Genomic DNA, 22,338 nt, shown 5'->3' with positions numbered 1-22,338 from the left:
TAAAGCGGTGAGATCAGGATGAAAGTGGATGGGAAGAATAAAAACCTGTCTAAGATACATGACTGACATAACCGGACTGGATCTGCTCTCTTTTGTGTAGTTGGGGGGGGGGGGGGTTAATTCTGAAAAACTAAAAAAATGAGGTATTTTTAACTTACGAACCGGTGATTGGATCTCAATAAAATTTGATATTTAGATGGATATCGCTTCTCAGAGCTCTAATTTTAAATCCCGACCAGATCTTGTGATATTGGGGGGGGGGGGGTGGGAGGGGGAAACGTAAAACTTGGAAAACACTTAGAGTGGAGGGATCGGGATGAAACTTGGTGGGAAAAATAAACACAAGTCCTAGATACATGACTGACATAACCAGAACGGATCCGCTCTCTTTGGGGTAGTTGGGGGGATTAATTCTGAAAAATTAGAAAAAATGAGGTATTTTAGCTTACGAACGGGTGATTGGATCTCAATGAAATTTGATATCTAGATGGATATCGTGTCTCAGAGCTCTTATTTAAATCCCGACCGGATCTGGTGACATTGTGGGGGGTGGGGGGAACATAAAACTTGGAAAACACTTAGAGTGGAGGGATTGGGATGAAACTTGGTGGGGAAAATAAGCACAAGTCCTAGATACATGATTGACATAACCGGAACGGATCCGCTCTCTTTGGGGTAGCTGTGGGGAGGGGGTTAATTCTGAAAAATTAGAAAAAATGAGGCATTTTTAACTTACGAACGGGTGATCGGATCTCAATGAAATTTGATATTTAGAAGGATATCGTGTCTCAAAGCTCTTATTTTAAGTCCCGACCGGATCTGGTGACATTGGGGGGAGTTTGAGGTGGCGGAACCTAAAATGATGGAAAACGCTTAGATTGGAGGGATCGGGATGAAACTTGGTGGGAAAAATAAGCAGAAGTCTTAGATACGTGATTTACATAATTGGAACGGATCCGCTCTATTGGGGGGGGGAGTTAATTCTGAAAAATTAGAAAAAATGACGTATTTTTAACTTACAAAGGAGTTATCGGATCTTAATGAAATTTCTTATTTAGAAGGACCTCATAATTCAGATCTCTTATTTTAAATCTCAACCGGATCCAGCGTAATTGGGGGGGGGGGCTGTTGGGGGTACCGGAAATCATTGAAAATACTTAAAGCGGTGAGATCAGGATGACACTGGATGGGAAGAATAAAAACCTGTCTAAGATACGTGACTGACATAACCGGACCGATTTGCTCTCTTTGGTGGAGTTGGTGGGGGGGGGGGTAATTTGAAAATTGAGGTATTTGTAACTTACGAAAGGGTGACCAGATCTTAATGAAATTTGATATTTAGAAGGATCTTGTGCTTAAAGCTCTAATTTTAAATTTGACCAGATCCTGTAACATTGGGGGATTGGAGGGGGAAACCGGAATTCTTGGAAAACGTGAAAATTGGGGTATTTTAATCTTACGAATAGGAGATGGGATCTTAATGAAATTTGATATTTAAAAGGAATTCATGTCTCAGAGCTCTTATTTCAAATCCTGACCAGATCTTTTGACATTGGGGGGAGTTGGAGGGGGAAATCTTGGAAGAAAACACTTTGAGTGGAGGAATCGGGATGAAGCTTGGTGGATAGAATAAGCAAATGTCCTTGATACGTGATTGACGGAACCGTACTGGATTCGCTCTCTTTGGGGGAGTTGGGGGGAGGGGTTCAGTGATTTGGCGAGTTTGGTGCTTCTGGACGTGCTAGGACGATGAAAATTGGTAGGCGTGTCAGGGAGCTGCACTAATTGACTTGATAAAGTCTAGTCTTGACCAGATTCGACCATCTGGGGGCTAAAGGGAGAGGAAAAATTAGGTATTTATAACATACGAGTGGGTGATCGGATCTTAATGAATTTTTATATTTAGAAGGACATCGTGACTCAGAGCTCTTATTTTAAATCCTGACCGGCATTAAGCCTCTTATTTTCCTTTTAAATCAATCTATTGATTCATAGAATTTTGTTAGAGCTCATACCATATGATCTCTTGGCTCTTAGCTCTTCATGCCTCGTCACAAGTGCCATACGAGCTCTTAGCTCTTGTATTAGAGGGAACCATCGCCTCCTTGTTTTGTGTGTACAAAATAGAATTTTAACATATAACCAAGGCAATTGAAAGGATTTTCCAAGTCCCTATGTATGTATGGACCTAGGATCTGCTATATAAATATGCATGCTATGTATATTTTTAAACAGTTACTCTAAATTACTTTGTGAATACAACAATGTTATTCGTTTAATCAATGACACACAAATGTGGTTTGGTTAAAAAATAATCTTTTTTTATAAATGATTTGAATATTGGCACATTTTGTTCAGCGGATGCTTTTTCCTGGTTCTGCTGTCATGGGTTTCTTGTTAACACTATGCGTTAGTCAAATAGAAGCGCTTCTTTAGATACAGGTTAACCTAAAAAAAAAACGTGGGCTCCGTGGCCTAAAAAAAAAACTGTGGGCTAAAAAAAACCGCCCACGCACGTGTGTATCTCCTTTGTTCAGTTCCTCCATTTCACTGTATACTATCTAAACCTTACTAAAATAAAAACTTGTTCGTGGCTGCTTAAAATGAAGATCTAGTTTCAGCAAGACAGAAGAAGCCACTCCAGCTCAAATATATTCTGAGATCGGTATAAACAGATCTGTTGATACCATGGGATTAGTCTCAAAACTGATAATGTATTTGGCACCTAATGTCCCTGACTTTAGTGTCCTATATTTTTTTGAGGCTGTTCATGTGCAGACTTTCTGCTGGGAGTTTGGAGATAAGTACTGGGCCTAAGGAAGTCATTATGGAGGAGATTGGAGTTATTGGTCTTTTTTTTTTTTTAGGGAAGTCGTGGATAACTTTGCGCTATACTTAAAAACATATACGGAAATAAATCAGACTTATCTCAAACATCGGCTCTAGAGTGAAGGATTAATGAAGTGTATACAACCAAAATTTATTTAAATTTAGGTGCAAAACAAAAATGAAGTCGATCGAAATCTAAAGCCTAACTTGTTATTTATGTTTTTGTGACCCTGTAAAAGTGTTAGCCGCATGAAAACTTCCTCTCCCGAATTGAAATCAAAAAAGCGTTTAACTGCGTCACGATATAGTTGAACAATTGATTAATGTTTGATTCCATTTTAAGTAAATAGTGTAAAAATTAGCAGTATTGCAATTTTCTTTCTTTCATTTTTTTTTGTTTTTATCACTATTATGAAAGCGTTATTTTCCTAAATAATTTCAATCTACAAGGGTCTTACAGTAATAAAATTGAAAGTTTGCAATCTCCGAATCCCGTAAAGGGATAAATGAGACAAGGAGGGTAAATATGCACATGATTATAAGAAGGAAAGGCTGGACTATGACGGATTTTTGACCGTGGAATTAATTATCATAATTTCATTCATCATTCAAATTTCGGAATGTATCTCTCTAAGCCATAATTTTCTGGTCCTGGAGTAACGGTCCATCCTGTCCCCTCTGCTGATGGCCCTGCATATAACAGAAATTGACAAATATTCCTCATTTTATACTGTTTTCGTGCAAAGTAACCTCGATAAAGTTAAGTTGTGACCACTAATTTCCTTTGTTGACTTGAAACTTCTTTTTCATACCTATTCTCAAAAAGGAAATGTTGTAGTATCTGATGTAGAATTTCTAGAATATATGTTTTAATTGACGTAAGTGTTTCCAGGAACAGTGTATCGAAATTTTAGTTTTTATTCCGAATCCATACGTTAAATAAAAAAAAACATACGGCTATAAACTTGCTATAAGATATCTTGCTATGTTGCTTGCTATAAGATACGTATCATGCACAGAAGTAAGCTCGAAAATTGCATATGACTAATTTTATTTGCTTACTTCGTCAATAACATTGGTTAGATAATTTCAAGCTGTTCTAAGTGTTATTCATCCTCCTTCCTTGTAAGTTTAAGGGTGTACATTTTGCTGTTCTTGTGTGCTCTAAACTTTGATTTCTGTGGCTTCATACATTCAGTTTTCCTCCTGAAACTGAAAAGATTTTGTCATCATTTTCAGTTAAAGTTATTAAACCCGACTCTTACACTATTACTACATTATTATTATTTTACAGGTCAATGCTGGGATGCAAGAAATAAGGTGTTTACCTATTTGGACTTGGCTATCCAAATCCTCAAACCAGATGGGGCTAGTGATGATACTTGGCAAGGAAGTATAGTGGAAAACGGTGATTTTGCCAAATTTGTCCTTCTAGGATATGGTAATTGCAAACCCCTTGCTGATTTCACACCAGGCACAGACAACTTGCGTTTTCAGACCAATAATTTTAAACCTGTCCCGATCCTTTATGCTAGATTTGAAAAGTAAGTATTCTTAAAATTCTTAGTTAACGGCCATTAAATTTAATTTGGGCTGTTAATACAGTAAGCCCCCAACCCAGAAAATCGTAAAAAAAATTAAACTATCAGCATATTCATGCTCATAGTAAAGTTTCACTTATTAGATCCATTCCTCCCTCAATTAGTTGATAATATCCCGCTGATTTGGCTAATAGACCAGCTGGGTGGATAATACCCATTTAATTGTTAAGAAAAACTTTACAGACCACATTGCTTTCTAAGACGAGTCACGGCCAGTTCCTTCTTATTTATCTCAAGTCAAGATGATGGTTTCCCTTAAAAGTGTATGCGGTTGACATCATGCTTTTTTCTAAGTTGTACGCCACATGTGAAACTTCGATCGATTAATATCTAATTAACAGCACGACAATCGGTGAATCGTGGTTTCCAATAAACAATCTACATATATATACTAGCTGACCCCTGCCATGCGTTTCTGTAACGCTGCGCGCCCCAGCAACACGTATGCAAGGTGCTAATTTTTAACTGCATATAGTTTTTTTTTTTTTTCTTCTTCTTTTTTTATTTATTTTTTTTTTAGTTTGAATTGCAACTGTTGATCACTTAAACAAAAAACGGTTGGTTTTTTTTTTTTTTTTTTTTCCTTTTTTTCTGTTTTCTTTTTAGTTTTTCTTTAGTTTGATCTGCAACTGTCTATCGCTTAAACAAAAACCACAGTTATTTTGTTGTTTTTTTTTTTTGTTTTTTTTTTTAATTGTTGATTGCTTAAACAAAAACCACAGTAGATTCTTTTGAGAGCAGAAATAAAGAAGTACAGTAGATTAAAAGAGGTACATGCATACAAACAAACAAACAGTATATATATATATATATATATATATATATATATATATATATATATATATATATATATATATATATATATATATATATATATCAAAGTTGTTTTTCGTCACCACCCGTTTTCAATCTCTTTCTAAATCCCATTATGTCGCTTAAACAGTCAGAAAATGATGCAAAAATAATATGATTGCTTATTCACAAGCTTGATTACTCTAAAAATGTAATTCACCTTGTAAATTCGGCACATGAACTCTAATTACAGGCAAAGGAATTCTATGAAACCACCAAGCCGTTTGGCATGGTCAAAAGAAGATTTTGACGACCACCAACAATGAAATAAATCATCCCGCCATTATTTTCATCGTTGGACTACAGGTTGAAACAGTCAACCACTTCTTTTATCTCCGAGATTCATATCCTTAAATAGTTCTCACAGCTCATATAAAGTGAGAGCTTTCGCTTGTCAGCTCCGACTACTGGACAGTCTATGGAATAATCATCATCTATTTAAAATAAATAAAAATGCACCAGCTCGATACCCTGATTGTCCCCATTGTCAGGTGCCTATACGAAACCTGGATTCTCAAAACTAAAGACGAGAGAGAACTACTGACTTTTGAGATGATATACCTCCGTTTCATTACTGGAATGAAGTATACTGACCGCAAGACGAATGAAGTAGCACAGCACACGAAAGGATGATATGAACTGGCATCAAATTCAACAAAGTCCGGAAGCAGTAGCTGTACTGGTTTGACCACATGAAGCAAATAGAGTCGATGGGCCACCCAGAAGTTGATTGTTGCTTGACATATTCCATTTTATTATTTTGACTATGTATTTGACTATTGGTGCCTATAAGTTCGAACATTAAGGGGGGATATGTCAGGGGTCTTTTCTGAGGGGAGTGTCAGAAATTTGAAAAAGTTCCATCTTAGGCTGTAATTTTTCTGTGATGGAGACACTTGGAGCAATCTTGAGGGAAGGAGACCCCTCTCCCTGTTTATGAGTGTTCAATCGTATGGGAGTTTTTGCAAAAATACAAGAGATACGAGTAAGTTCAATGTTGTCTTGCTGTTTAAGTGTTTTTGTTCGTGACCCTAGTTTAAAGGGCAAGGTTAACCGCAATCAAGCAAAATAATTATTTCTATAACTTTGTAGTTATGAATAGCATACAAAACTGAAATATTTTGTTGTGAGAATGAGAATCAGTTGGATTAGAGTAGTATCTTAGTAATTATGTGTGACAGTATTTTAAAGAACCAAGTTTGAATTGACTAAACGTAGTTTTTCTCTTATGTAAACAAAAAATTGCACATCATTTGGCTAGAATACAAAACTAACTTATTTTGCAGCCATCATAGATATTAGTGAAACTAAAGTAATATCTTTGTAATTATTTATTACTGTAGTTTATTATGGTGAGAGAGAGAGAGAGATCGGTATATTTAAAAACTATCGTAGCATAGAGCTAAATTCAGTTTTTTCACAAAAATCATACATTTAAACAAAAATCACACGCTACAACTCAGCATTAAAAACTGATGTGAAAAAAGGCACAAATGAGTTTGCGTATCGATTGTTCGTACTTTAGGGGGTACAAGTTTATTTCGTAATCGAGTTCGGCTATTGGAGGGGCTGGTTCGGGTAGTAAAGATCGGTGGCTCTTATTGGCTAGGATGAATTTTCCAAATTGGTGAATAAGGTTTTCCAGCCGGACTTTAAGTGGCGATAAATTTAATTTAGCGAGGGCTTGATCGTAGGGTATGCCACGGTCTCGGAGTATAATCCTTGTTGCTCTTTTCTGGACGCACTCTATGTCGCGTAATAGATACGCTGTGCGGATAGCAGATGGACCCCACACCGGGCATGCGTACTCGAGCAACGGGCGAACATAACATGTGTAAGCATGGAGAAGGCTTTTAGTATCACACCCAAAAACGCCTCATTTTGGTAAGTGTCTGAAGGCTTACATTAGCCTTGTGGACGGTTAAATTAATATGGGCACTGAAACTACAGTCACTAGTGAAAGTTACTCCTAAGATTTTTATTTCGTTCACAATCGGGAAAGAGACTAGAGGCATATCTATATTCCGCTTCAGAGGGTTGAAACGAATTATCTTCGACTTGGCTACGTTAATGGTAAGATCATGACTTGAGCATTCGGTCTTTAGCTGATCAAATAACTGGTCTGAAAACTGCTTTGTTATGATAGTGTTTTCGACCAGGTAAGCGAGCACTATGGACAGATCATCTACAAACTTGTAACGGTCGTCGTGATGGTTAAGCAGGGAATTAATTACAGTCAGGAAAATTATTCCAGCTAATTTTGTGCCTTGTGGGGCCCCGCAAGAAGTATCTGACCATGATGAATCCGAATCGTTTTCGTGGAGTGCAAAGACTTTTTGTTTTCGGCCAGTTAAGAAGTCAAGTACAAGGCCATTAGGTCAAAGGCCTTTCGGAAATCCACTGCGCAAATGTCGACGAAACAGCTACCTTTTTCAAGCCATTGGAGGACGCAGTCAAACATCCGTACTAGGTAGATTGTAGTACTACACTTGGGGAGTCCACCGTACTGGAATTTATCAATACGCCCATGAATTTGTTTCAGAAGAAACTTGAGTATAAAGGCCTCAGTTACTTTTGCCAAACAAGGTGTAAGTGAGATCGGGCGGAGATCGTCGCATGCACTAGGGGCGCGCTTTTTTGGAATAATTCTAATATAGGCCCTTTTCCACTGTGACGGAAAAAAGCCAGAAGCAAAACACTCGTTAATGATGCTGGACAGTGGTAATGCTATGAAGGCTGCATATTCACGTAGCAGTTTGGCAGGTAATTCACCAGGGTATGAAAATGTATTCGGTTTGATCTTCCGTAATTCCGTGTAAACATCAAACTCACTTATGTTGACTATTATGTTGTTCTCAGGCTCACATTTTTCAAGTATGGTGGACTTTTCATGAGCCGTAATATTTGGATAGGTAGTACTGATCTTGGTGAAGAATTCACTCACTTCTTCTGCACTGATTAAGGACCCGCCATCATTGCTGATCTTTACACTGCTGTCAAGAGCTTGGCCGGCCACCTTTTTCACAGCGTTGTGCCACTTTTTGGGGTCTCAAGTAAGTAATTGGTAGGGCATGGTTTCACGACCATACCGAGCTTTGGCTTTCTTTACCAAAGAGACTATTTGATTTCGCAATTTCTTGCCGTTGATTATATCACTACGGGAGTAGAGTCGAGACCTCTCTTTTATTAGTGATTAAATAGCTGGGGATATCCATGGTTTGTCGTATTCACTAACAACAAATGATTTTGTTGTAAAGATCTTTAGGTATTGACTGTATAACGTGGCATTGAAATCGGATACCTTGGTTTCTAAGAGCCCGGTATTGTACACTTTGGGAAGTCATATGTGCCAATCCATCGACCGTATTCACAAATGGCCGACTCCGTACAAGGACGAACAGTAACACGGGATAGTTTGGGCTTTGGTAAAGACTCTCTTGCTTTCCAAAGAATTGCGTTGTGGTCTGACATACCAACGGGACCAAGAGAAAAGGGAGGGGAGTAAAAATCATCACAATTTGTGAGTATAAGGTCCAATATGCCCCCAAAGAGTGGGTGGGTATGTGTACTACTTGTTTTAAAGACAAACAAGATGATAACCAACTCTTCTTGGTTTGGTTAAAGTCTCCTCCTATAATAAAAGCAGGGCTACTGTATATACTTCTCAGGTGATCAACAGTCGTTTGGAGGTAGAAGACCAATTCACCCCGGTTTCTTGCACTTTCCGGGTAATATACTGAAGCGACTATAATAGTGGGTGGAGCTCGTCCGGAATGAAGCAGACCTTGGTCTGCTGACCACGTACCACTGGATATGGGGGAATCCCCTAACTAAACGCTCCACGTAAAGGGTGGCCTTGACCTCATAAGGTGGGTGGAGCCCACCCTAGGGACACTCAATAGTTAGACTCTAGCTAATCAGGTCCCAGCCCTTGGGTCGGTTAGGCTTGCGACCCTCCACCCGAACCTAATTGCAACGAATAGTGATGTTATTGCCTCGGATGATCGATCTTCTTTGTACCTTTCAAGACTTCAGCATGTCCCCGGACCGAAATTTGACCATAATTTGGTCAAATTTTGACCATAAATTGGTCAAATGGAATATGTCAAGCAACAATCAACTTCTGGGTGGTCCATCGACTCTATTTGCTTCATGTGGTCAAACCAGTACAGCTACTGCTTCCAGACTTTGTTGAATGTTCTGACCCTTCACTTCCCTGGAGCAAAGTCAATGCTTGCGCTAGAACTCAAGCGTTATGGCGTGGCTGTAGCAGGCGTAACTGAAGCTCGCCTTATAGGAAATGACTCTGAAGACATCGGTGAAGGCTATCACCTAATCTGGTCGGGTGACCAGAGAACCAAATCTAATGGAGTCGCACTTGTGCTAGACTCTCGGACCAGGAGGTGCCTCTTTTCTTACGAGCAAATTTCAGACATGATACTAACAGCGCAAATCCAGCACAAACATGGAAAATGGACCATCATTGTCTGCTACGCCCCAACAAACCAAGCCTCAGATGAGGTGAAAGATCGTTTTTACGCCCAGCTGTCTAACATCCAAGCAAAAGTATCCCCTCATGATGTTTTAACCCTTCTTGGCGACTTCAACGGCACTGTCAGAGATACAGACGGTGTTTGGAACAGTGTTCTAGGACCTGAAACACCCGACTGCTTGAACGACAATGGGCTAAGGCTCCTTCAGCTGTGCAAAATGCACGATCTCTAGATCACCAACACCCTTTTTCAAAGGAAAGAAGTTCACAAATATACCTGGTATAGCAATGACGGACGAACAAGAAAGATGTTAGACTACATATTCGTGTCCCGACGCTGGCGTTCCTCTATAACTAATTGCCAAACTTACAGAAGTGCAGAATTGGGAAACACCGACCACAGGCTTGTCGTTTCTAACCTTAGACTACGCCTGAAAGCCCAGAAAAGTGACCACCATCCTCCCAAATTAGACCTGAACAATCTCACAAACTCAACACGCGCCAGGTCTATGCTGTCTCCATCTCAAACCGTTTCGACTGTCTCGGTCAAGTTTCAGAATCTGAAAAAGCATGGCAACTATTCAAGGACGGCGTACTGCTTTCGGCCGAAAGTACTATTGGTCGTCTGAAACCCAGAGAAAAGTCTTGGATATCGCAGGAAACTCTAGATATTATTTAACAGCGTCGCAAAGCACGCCTAGCGAAGAACATGGTTACCTACAGACGTCTAAATGGCGTAAGAAATAAATTCCTCCAAAGAGACAGAAAGCTGTTCACCGAAAAAAAGGCAGCTGATCTCGAGGAGGCCGCCAGAAAGGGTGATACGTGCGCTTTATACAAACACCTTCGGGATCTTACAGATGGAAAGCCATCCTCTCTAGGCCCTATCATATCTAATGATGGAAATATTATCACTGACGAGAGCGCTCAACTGTCCGCCTGGAAGGATCACTTCTCTTCACTTCTAACCCTGGACTATGTTAGCCAACCCGACCCTGACCTTCTTCAAGTTGCATCCAACACCCCTGAGGCCCCATGTGAAAGTGTGCACCACCCCTTCACCTCTACAGAAATCTTAAATTCTCTGAAACGGATGAAAAATAACCGAGCCCCAGAAGTCTGTGGTATCCCTGCAGAACTGCTGAAATATGGTGGGGCAGCAACCCTTTTCTGGCTCCAAGTACTGTTTTCCATAGTATTTCGTACCGAATGGATTCCAAAAGACTGGCGAGCGGGCATCATTCTGCCTCTCTGGAAACGGAAAGGCAGTCGCAGAATCTGCTCCAACTATCGTGGCATCACACTCCTCTCTGTGCCCGGGAAGCTCTTCGTTATGACCCTCCTGGACCACTGTACCACTTTCCTCAGAAGCCAACGAAGAATCCAACAGGCTGGCTTCATGCCAGGAAGGTCCACCGTGGAGCAAATATTCACAATATGGCAGCTGATAGAAAAGACTCGAGAATTTCAACAAAAAGCATGTTGCCTTTGTGGATTTCAAGGCTGCTTTCGATTCTGTCGACCGGCAATCACTCTGGCTCATATTGAAAACAACGGAACTACCAGCGAAGTACTGCAACCTTTTCGAGCGGCTCCACAAAGGGACTGAGAGCTGCGTGCAAGTCAATGGCAGACGCAGCTCATCTTTTGAAATCAATACTGGAGTCTGTCAGGGTTGTGCTGCTGCCCCAGAACTATTTAATTGTGTCATCGACTACATTATGACTCGGACCATAAACCGCCTCCAGTTTGGGTTGCATTACGGTGATAGAGTACTTTCAGACGCTGACTATGCCGATGACCTTGCTCTTGTCTCTGATTCACCGTCGAAGCTCACAGAAGCCCTACAAATTCTTGCTGATGAAGCCTTAAAGATAGAGCTGTTGATTAATTTACAGAAGACAAAAGTGATGTTTGTTGAACCCCGTAATTCGCCGCGTCCCCCGCCAGTCCTAATGGTCGGTGACAAACCAGCTGAGATTGTTGAGGAATTTACATACCTTGGCTCTATCCTCTCAAATGACGGATCAATCCTTAAAGATCTAATGCACCAAATTGCCAAAGCCTCAGCAGTAGTGGGAAGACTAAGCGCCCTTTGGAGGAAACCTTCTATCAGCCGTAGGACCAAGATGCGCATATACAATGCTTCGGTGGGATCCGTGCTTCTTTACGGAGCCAAAACTTGGCCAGCCACTCGGTCTGTGCTTAGCACCGTAAATATAGCTCAAACAAAACACCTTCGCCGCATTGAAGGACAACGCTGGCACGATTTTGTTAGCAACGAGAACCTCCTGGCTTTAACTGGTCAAACGCCCTTCTCAGTCCAACTCGCCCAACGAACACTACGCTGGTACGGACATCTCCTTCGCATGCCCCCCGACACTCCCGCACGAACGATTTTTGACTTTGATCCCGTGCTGCACGGCGGGAAACGCCCAAGAGGTCGTCCCCCAACCAGATGGAAGGACACGACAGGTGCCTTCTTAGTCATGGCAAATATTCAGGAGGATGTCCACATCCTTGCAAGAGACCGGTCCAAATGGAGGCACCATGTAGCATCACTCTCGACGCCAGAAGCATTTCGGCAGGAGCATTAAGTCAAGTTAAGTCAAGTAGTTTAAAGAACTAACTAAAAATCGATTAAGAAGATCAATTATTTCGATAATTGAAACTAAAAGAAGTTTTGAATCTCAAAATCTTGACCACCTAATGCAACAATAATGTGGCCGCTCAATGCTGCTAAAATTATTTCATTTTTTTAAGTGTGCTATTTCTCCATGATAGGCTAAAAGATATTTTGTTCTTTACATGATCAGTTTCACAAAAATGTGCATACCTGAAACGTCAAAATAAAAATCTAAGTGTTATTTTTTTTTTTTTTTTTTCTGTCTTTTTGAAAAAAAAAACAAGTTTACCGTTATTATGAATCATTCTGTTATTTGAAATAGAACGCAGGCTTTTGTCATCTTTTAATTTTTGTTTTCTGTAAGACACCTTGTTTTGCTCAAGTTTTGATATTGCTCTTAAAGTGGGTAAGTACAGTTTGATATCTTCGATTGATTTATTACATATTTTCAATAATAAGAAGTGGCATTAGCTATTATGATCACTTGGTTATATTCAAGCTTATTTTATCGTTTCTGAAAAAGTTTTGGCATAATGATGCCGTATTTTAAACTTGCAAAATAGCCTTCGGCCCTGACAGCATGCATTTGAAACGTTTTTTATAAATATTTTTCCTGTCAATACCTTTAATGAATTTTTTTTTTGTTTTTTTTGTTATTTTTTAAAACAAAAAGAATTAAGGCACATCTTTCAGTTAGCGGGCAATTATGCAACTTTGGGAAAGATATGAATGGCTTATCAAGCCTAATGGGCAATATGTAATTGATATGATTTTTTTTTTTTCGTTTTTTAGCCTACATAAGTGATAACGTCTAAAAAAAAATAGAAAAATATGGTCATGGTTTTTCTAAAATCGTTTTATTATAATATTAACTGGTAAATTTGATTTCGCTTTCAGTGACCCACCAAGCGGCTATACAATTCCTCACGGTAAATTTAAGCCCAAAAACGAACCAAAAGCTAGTAGACATTTCACAGAAGAGGAAGTGATGAGAATACTCCGTAAAGCTTTTAAGCCACCACAGTTACTTACCGAAGGAAAGACCGAGCCGGAAGTTACAAAAATTGAGAAAACGAAGATGCAAGAAAGCATACCGAGGAAAAGGTCACGATCTGTTGCTATAACAGAAGAATTCAATGTTCCAAAATTGAAAAAGGAAAAAGAGGGAAACACTGAAATAGAGCTTCAAAATGGAAGAAGTCAAACCGAAATAATATTAAAAAATCATCAGGTTCTCCTGCAAAGCCATCCCGGAAGAAGAAAAATATTTTTGAACAACTATGTGACTTGGATAATAGTAAAGATTTTTGCCTTTCTAAAAATAATGAAAGTTCTAGGGGTTTTGAAGAACCAGAGCAGAAAAGACAAAAGACGAAACAAGTTAAAGAGGAATGTGATCTAGTAGGATCGGAAATAATTGAAATACTAGTAAAAAAGAAAAATAAGAAAAATAAGGCCGATTTAAGTGAAAGTGTACTAGTTGATAAGTTAGCGCTAGACGATAGTGGCGTCGAAATGGATTTGGATAAAGAAAAGAAGAAAAAGAGAAAATCGATACCGTAATGGTCTATAATAAAATAAAAAAATTTCCTCTAAAGCTATTATTGTGTCCATTTTGTTTTGTTTAGATACTGTAGGGTAAGATTGTTTATGACGGTTTTTTTATAAACAGAAAAGGAGTTCCCTTATTTAGTAGAACATTAATGAATACCGTTACTATTGTATCGTCCATGGTTTTTTTTTATAATGACACTATTAAAAGTTAAGCTTGGGGACTAATACTTATCATGAGTGGGGAAAACTATTTTGGACATAATATCCGCACTTTGGAGTGAGAATGATTTTTCACAAGATTTTTCTCAATCAATGACACATGATGCCCTACTTTTCCTTCGTGGCACTCTTGTTGACAGTGACCAGACGAATTATCACCAGATAGCTGTTAAAAAGGGACGTGACATTAAACACCTCCTGAGCTTTTACTCGAACATAAAACAAATGTTATCTTGCATAACGTATTTGCCCCCATTCCCCGATCTGCAGTATAAATATTCCTGATGACGACTATGCTTGTCAAATAAGGTTAAATCGAGATATATAGCCCCCCATGGTCCTTTCATTTCAAGTCCGGTGAGAAAGTACCAAGGCCCCTGAGGCCAACATAGGTGCACACGCTCCTCCTTCAACCTATCTATTCACACCTTCACTCATAAATCCTCCCAACAAGTTTCAATTTCATTTCTGTGCTCCCTTATGACCTCTCATTGGCGCCCATAAGCTGAATTTTAGGGGGGGGGGACTGTGAAAAATACTTTATATCCTTGAATATCCGTATATACTTTATTATTTTCATTAGAGAGCACCTTATTGTACAGACACACACTTTTTCCTTTAAAAGTGTAAAATGCAATTTGATATTGGCCTTGCATTCAAAATCAACAAAAACAGAAATAAAAAAAAACACAAGGGTGGCAGAAAATTTTGTCAGCATTGACGGGTTCCGCTAAAAATCACATTTACCCTATTAGCGACAGTCTCTGTTGTGAACCACATGAGTGAGATTGGAGTTGACAACATAATCACGAATTTTTTAATCCCTAAAAATTCAAAAACTTATGATAACTCAAAAACAAGACCAAAAAAAATGGATTTAAGATTTGGATTTATCGCGCAAATAACCCTAAGAAAAGCGAACTTAGGACCAAACATACCAGAGGGTTTCAGAATTTTGAAGACGTGTGATATTTTTATTGGTGACAAAACCATTAATCCTTTTAAAGGGGTTTATTTATCTATAGTTGGTGTTGACATAAAATAATAAATATATATTTCAATATATAGCAAAGCCATAAACACTTATAAACAATAAGATCTACTAAACAAGCATAACTTTAAGGATGTATGCAACCAAACAATAACCAGGAAGTAAAAGTATATTTTCAAACAAATAGAAATAAGTGAGAAAATGATGTTACATTGTAAAAAAAATTAACTTATCAAAAGAATCGAAGATATGATCTTTAAATCACAAAATTAAAACTTTTCAGAAAAAGAAAATTGTAGATTTCGCTTCTGTTTTGAAAATTTGTCTATTGTCAGCTCTTGTACTCTACACCTGCGAAGTCTTAATAAGCATAAACTTGATAGGCGTTCTTCACTCATTGTGCTCCTTAGCCATGTTTTACTCGCCTTAGGGTGCTAAACGATCTCTCCACAGCACATGTTGCTGGCTGGATGGTCAGATAGTTAACAAGGGCTCTCATAATTGAAGAGGAAATGTAGTTTCAGATAGAAGGTCTACAAGGTTCACTTCCTCACCACAGTCTTTACTTTTCCACACATCGTACCTGGCTCTTGCTTCCACTTTAGATTTTCATTATCATGGAATTAAAATTTCATTGTCTTAGTTTGATCTTTCATAGCATTAACAAATGTATCCTTCTCCATGTTTCTTAAAATGCTGGGATGAATAAGAATTCCCTTCAACGGGGTTTTGTTGTAGTCATTGAATCTACATTCAAGTGACACAAGAACAAGTCCAAATAAGGAATCAAACAGCTAACCTATTGGATTAGTCACAGAAATGTTTGAGCAATGAGATTGTCTTGCGGTTGTTCTAGGTGTTTTGATTTCAATTTCAAGTAAATCAAAGGTTTCTTGTAATTCCGTGAAAATTCCTTCGAATTCCGTGACTGGGTCTACTCTATGCTTTTGAAAAACCCTAACAATTTCTCTTTTACGTGTCTATAATACAGCATGTAGGTCAAAATATACGGACTGCAGTTTGTTTACAACTGGCTCAAGGTACGAAGAGTATCTGGAATGATTTTTAGACATACGATAAAATTACTGATGATGTTCCAATGTCAAACTGAAGAGCCTGAACTTAAAACAGGGACGTTGAGTCGGTGGGGTTGAGGGTGGGAGTATATACAGCACTAAGCTTCATGCAGGAGTCCAGTTTTACATCAAATGAAATCAGTCACATGCACAGGCCATGTAGATGAGTAGATACTTAGAAGATACATCAGATGCATAAGATCACGTTTCTTGGTTAACCTCATTGTCAATGGAAAGTTTACTCAAAGCTTCCTTGATGGCTATGAAATTGTTTGAAAAGTTGCATATGCATTTGTACTTCTCAGACCACCTTGTTTCACCCAGAACATGAATTTTTGGGATCTTTTCCTTCTAAGAGTGCTCTCCCTGAAGAATCAGATACCTTGTTTTTGTGCCTATTTTGTTCTTAATCTCTGGTACAATATTTAGGTCATTGACAACTAAATTTAATCTATGAGAGGCAATGTGAAAATACACAGCTTTTGGATATTCTTCCCGGATACTTCGTTGAATTCCAGAATCTTTTCCGGCCATCGTTGAACATCCATCAAATCCTAAATTAATTAGCTCTGTCTTGTCTAGTCCTGTCTTGTCTGTGAAATGCAAAATTGCATCAGCAATACTTCTTGCATCTAATTGTTCAAGTTCGGCAAACCCCATAAATTCTTCTTAGATCATCCATCCAACGTTTGAATCCGTCTCTATGTAACGCACCCCTATTGACATCTGCTCTTTCCCACTAATACAAGCAGTTTCATCTGCTAGCAAAAAAGAATGCTTCGCTATCATTTGCTTCTTTGACTATTGTATCTTGTAGTATAGTCACGCAAATATTTATCAGCTAATTTTGGACTCTATGAAATGTATATTTAGCTTTATATGGTCTTAAGGACTAGATCTCTTGCTTCAATGCGAACACGAAGCAGGTCTTCAAAGTTTCCTCCATGTGAACGTTTTCCTCGGAGAGAAAGGTCATGAGCACCACAAAATGTTATTGCTTTAAAAATAGGTGGAAGTTTGCTTCGGTTTATCTGTATAATATCAGATGTAGCAGAATCCAGTTGCTCTTTGATGTTTTTTTTTTCTTCATTGCCATTGAATCACATAAGTTATTAGCATCAATTGCAACTTCATGCTGGCACTGGATTTGGCATGAGCCCTTGTGTCTACATGAAAATATTTGAAGTCTTTGTGAGCTTTTATCACGAATAAAACAAAAATGTCTCTTCAAGGCTGCCTTAAATAACACAGAATTTCTACAAAGCCTGTCTTTTAGTGAATTTGGATACATTAACCATGGATAAGCATACAACCAGCTTTTCTGAAATTGACGGTATCTTTACCAATATAGAAAATCCTTCTTGAAATTATGAGAATAACAATTTACACTTTTCCAAAAAGCTCAAGAAATCTTCCTGAAGTTGAAGGTTGTTTCATCAAAATTTCTTTGGCTGCTGATGACGAGACATTTAAATCAGGCAACTGCAGATCTTCTAAATTTTCTGGAGGCTAGGTTTTCTCAAACTTAGCTTTTTTTCATTTTTTTTTTTTTATAAAAAAAACTTCCTTTATAAAAATAAAAATATATCCATTTAAATCTGCTTCGTTTGTAAGTTGGAGTCAGTGTTCTATTTGAGCAAGGAATGATTTTGAATTAAACGGAACGAGTTTTCTAGAAATGAGCAAACTCGGTTGGAAAATAATTAATGTATAGGTGCCATTAACCAACGTCACGCAACATTATTTCTGTAGATTTAAACGGGAATATGTATAGATAAAATTGTATCATCATATTTGAGTATCTTTGCCTAAAAGGGAAAGTGCTAGATTTACTGATCTTAAAAGAATATTGCAGAGCAAGTCTTATGGTATTTTGTATAGTAGTGTATTTCTTTAATGAGACCAAGATTGCAATGGGGAAACGTTATTGGATTTTTTATATTAATCACATTAAATAATCACATTAATTTTTTTTAAAGGATGACACAGTTAGGTTGTAACGCTCCATTATAGATCTATAGATGTTTTGGTATACATACATAATCGGGGACTTATTGCGCCTTTCAATCCTCTTTTCAGAAGATTGAAAAAGGCCTGTACACAACCTTTAAAAAATCATGGAAAATTGTGTGTTTACATTTCGGTGTATAATAGAGATCAGAATGAAAAATTTGAGGTCAAAAACCTTTCTTTGACCGTATGAGTTGAAAAACATAGAAAACTAAAGGTCGGAGACACGTTGTGCAAGTAGAACAGATGCTAATATATTATTTCATTTCTCATGCCCATATTACCCGGGAACAAATTTTATGCGAAATTTTGTCAGAAAAATGTAATAGATTTGCTGCGAAAATTGGGACCAACCGAAAGAAGGGCTATTACACAGGATGACGGGACGACATTTGGGCTGGAAATTCCCAAAAGTTGCCACCTTTCCTCTCTAGGTTCACCCCCGCTATACGTAAAAAAGTAAACAAAGGAGTAGGCTTCCTTCTTGCTATATATTATGCATTCGATGTAGAATTAACAAATTTGTTTACTTCCAAGCCCTTTTATAATCAATAGCACTCGTGCAATTGATCAGGCATTGAAAAAAAAAACACTAGCAATATGAGATTCTGGGGAGCAGCGAGCTGAGAGCAAGAATCGTTTGGCCCTCATTTCCTGGAGATTCATGCCTGCAGTTTGGTGGCGGATTAGGTCAAAGGCCTTTCGGAAATCCACTGCGCAAATATCGACGAAACAGCTACCTTTTTCAAGCCATTGGAGGGCACAGTCAAACATCCGTACGAGTAACAGTAGTTGTAGAACTAGTAAATGTAGCAGGGGTTCTAGTTTTAGTAGTTGCTTGCACATGTCGCCTTTTAGTCACTTGATCCTCCCATTTAAGCATTCTTTGGAAGTTCCAACTTAATACCAAAATCAAATCTCGAGATACGCCTTTTTTACAATCTGAATGCACGTAATGTCTTTTGATTTTAGTTCAAATTTGTCCTCAGTATTCTTTCGAATTTTTACTTTCATATACATAGCCTTAATAGTACAAGTATCATGGTAATAGTGGTGGTAGAAGGAGAAGTAGTACCAGTATTACTGTTGTATTAGTAGCATGTACATGTTGCCTTTTGGTTAGTTGAACATACCGTTCATGATGCCCTAGAAGTTTCACCTTCAAACGGTAAGTCGTCCCAGAAATATTGCCGAAGTGCTCCTTTCACCCTCTTTTGACGTCCTTTTCATCTTGAATACTCTAAGTTTTACAATTTGTTGCAACTGAAGTACTAGCTGGTGTAGATTATTAGCAGTAGTAGTAGCATTAGCAAAAGCAACGATGTTAGTAGTGTTAGTAGTGGCATGGACGCACTACCTTTTTCTCAATTGATGTTCCTTTTTGAGCATTCTTTGAAATTTCCAACTTAATACCCAAATCCATTCTTGAGAGACGCCCTTTTGGCAATCTGCATGTAGGGTGTGTTTTGATTTTGTTCAAATTCTCCCTCAATATTGTGTCAGATTTTCACCTTCATACACGTAGCCTTGATTGTATTAGTGTCATAGTAGAAGTGGTTGTAGTAGGACCAGTAATAGCAGTAATAGTGTTGTATTAGTAGTAGCAGCAACAGTAGGTACATATTGCCTTTTGTTCAGTGGAACATCCCACTCATGCTGCCCCAGAAGTTTCCTCTAGATACGGTAAGCTGTTCTAAAAACATTGTTGATACGCCTTATCAGCAATCTGTATACAATGATTTAGTTCGATTTTCCCCTCTACGTTACCTCAAATGTTTATTTAAATATCCTCAGCCTTGGTAGCACTCGCTACATATGCAGTAAATTTAGTGGTAGAAGTAGTAGTTGTGATAGCATTAGCAGTATTGGTAATTATAGCTTACAAATATTGTCTGTTGGGTCAATTGATAATTTCGCTTTTCATTTCCTGAGAGTTCCAAATTAATATACTTAATCATTCCTGAGTTACGCCCTTTTGACAGCCCGTGCGCACATAACGTGTATTGATTTAGTTCAACAATCTCCTAAGCATTCTCCAAAAGACTCACTGAATACGCTTCGTCTTTTTGAAAAATAAAGGTCAAACATGCCCACCTTTTTCAATAACATTACCATGCGTAAACATTGAACGAATTGTCTAACTTACAACCGTTTCCTGGTGGCTGTGGGGGATTTGGCATCCCCAAAGGCATAATTACTGGATCTTTCAACAATGTTGAAAAAACAGTTGTCTCAAAATTGTGATTGGATGGGTTTTAGAAAATGATGAGCGTTGGGGGGGGGCAGCCATCCAATCATTTTTGGCTCTGAGAAAGGGCACTAGAACTTCCGAGTTTTCCAATCAAATGAACCCCATCTAAAGTTCATTGACCACCCATTCCCTAAAAACCTTACATACCCTTGGAGCATAACTTACAACACTTGCCCCTGGGCTCTGGGGATTTGTCAACCCTAGAGGCATTTTATGTGTTCTTTGGGTTATTTTTTACAAAATGGATATCTCACAATTTCAATCAGATGCGTTGGGTGAGAAGAGGGCTTAAGGGGAAGGTGCTAGTTGCCCTCCATTACCTTTGACTCTTAAAAAGAAACTAGAATTTCTGATTTTCCAATCGAAGGAGGCCCTCCTAAGTTTATACCACACCTTCCATAAAAACCTTATACGTTAATAATAGGCACCTAGTATAACTTATAGCCCCTGCCCTGAAGGCTGTTGGTGGGGGGTGTTGGGGAAGGATAGGGAAAATAACTGGACCTTCCAACTTTGTTAAATAATATGGCTATCTCAGAATTTGTGTTAGACGTGTGTAGGGAAATGATGGGATTGGCTGGAGGGGGGGGGGACTTGCCACCCTCTAATCACCTTTGACTCTTAAAAAGGGCACTAGAGCTTCTAGTTTTTAATAGAATGAGCCCCTTTCGAAGTTTCTGCGAAAACTCGTTCTATAGGAAGGGCCTTGGTCAGAAAATGCAAAGAAATAAATAATTCATTGTGCCCACATCGTTCTTTACTTAGGCAGCGCTATTACGCTGCCAATGATTCATTGTCTTTTAGCCTGCTCAGCTTTGCTACTTTGAAATTCTTAGTGTTTTAATTTTTTTTCCATTCAAGTGGTAACTGCATACTCTCTTATTCGCCAAGGCTTGGTTAGTGCCACAGCACACTACAAATTCACCGCTCGTTAACTACAAAATCGAATGATGTAGCGTTTTTTGTCAGAAGAATCAGTTTCCGTAAAATATTCTCTGCATTTTGGCCAGCTCCAAAAAGTACAAATTAGTGGTGGGACGGTTTTTCGGGACAGGGAAAATCGAGGTGTTTCTGAAATCGAATTGAGTATCAGGAATTGGGCAAGTCTCGCATTTCTCTGATTGAAGATCAGCTAATGTTCCTACTTTATGCATAATTAATTGCTTCTTCTTTTTTAGTGATGATAACCCTGTTCATACTATCAAATTTTATGCATATGTGCACTTTCGTAATAAAAAGAGTAGAGTCAGTGTCATTTAAAGGGTTGTCAAATTTCTGTTAGGATTTAAGATAGATTTATTAATTGAGCCTACAGCTCTTTTGACAAAGGAAGACTTATTTCATAGTTTTGACAGTTTCAAATTTTTAACCACAAACGAAAGAAAGCAAAAAATACAGAATTTTACCTACTTATCCCCTGTTTCTTCAGACATTGCAGTTAATTTTGTATATAAGCATTTACACAGCACGAGGAGCATGAACAGAAATTTACTCTTGCGGGACCCAGCTCTTTAAAAACCTAGACAAGAGACTAATTTAACATAAAATATGGAACAATTGAAGATTCTGGACATTTTGTGAGAGGTTAGGCTCAAAAGAGCCTCTTCCATATGTGCCTGCATACCCATGTGAAAAAAAGCACGATAAAAAATCAATCAGTCTGCACACTTAGAATCCTATCCTAAAGCAGTATGCACTAGAATGTTAAGAATAGCTCACATTTTTTTTTTAGAGGGAATTCGACCTTGTTGCATGCTTCAAAAACCTTGTATAAAGCTCAACTTGACTCGTCCGATAGTCTGAAAGAGTCAAATCAGTCTTTACGTTTGGTATAACG

At 38.4% G+C, this 22,338-nt stretch overlaps 1 protein-coding gene and 1 long non-coding RNA gene across 7 annotated transcripts in view; both read left to right on the top strand.

Annotated features, from left to right (window-relative positions):
- LOC136038970 (uncharacterized) overlaps window positions 1-14,001 on the top strand; it is a 22,948-nt gene extending 8,947 nt beyond the window's left edge. The window contains exons 2-3 of the mRNA XM_065722489.1: window positions 4,124-4,373; window positions 13,298-14,001. Of these exons, the coding sequence (XP_065578561.1) occupies window positions 4,124-4,373; window positions 13,298-13,802 (755 nt within the window). The 3' untranslated portion in view covers window positions 13,803-14,001. The remainder of the gene's footprint in view (window positions 1-4,123; window positions 4,374-13,297) is intronic.
- The window catches only part of LOC136038681 (uncharacterized), a 142,582-nt gene that overhangs the window by 76,883 nt on the left and 43,361 nt on the right, over window positions 1-22,338 (top strand). The window lies entirely within an intron of this gene.

This window comes from Artemia franciscana, chromosome 18 (genome assembly GCF_032884065.1).
Source record: "Artemia franciscana chromosome 18, ASM3288406v1, whole genome shotgun sequence".
NCBI classification, from domain to species: domain Eukaryota; kingdom Metazoa; phylum Arthropoda; class Branchiopoda; order Anostraca; family Artemiidae; genus Artemia; species Artemia franciscana.
The sequence above is the reverse complement of the archived record's forward strand: the minus strand, read 5'-3'. Positions and strand labels throughout refer to the sequence as shown.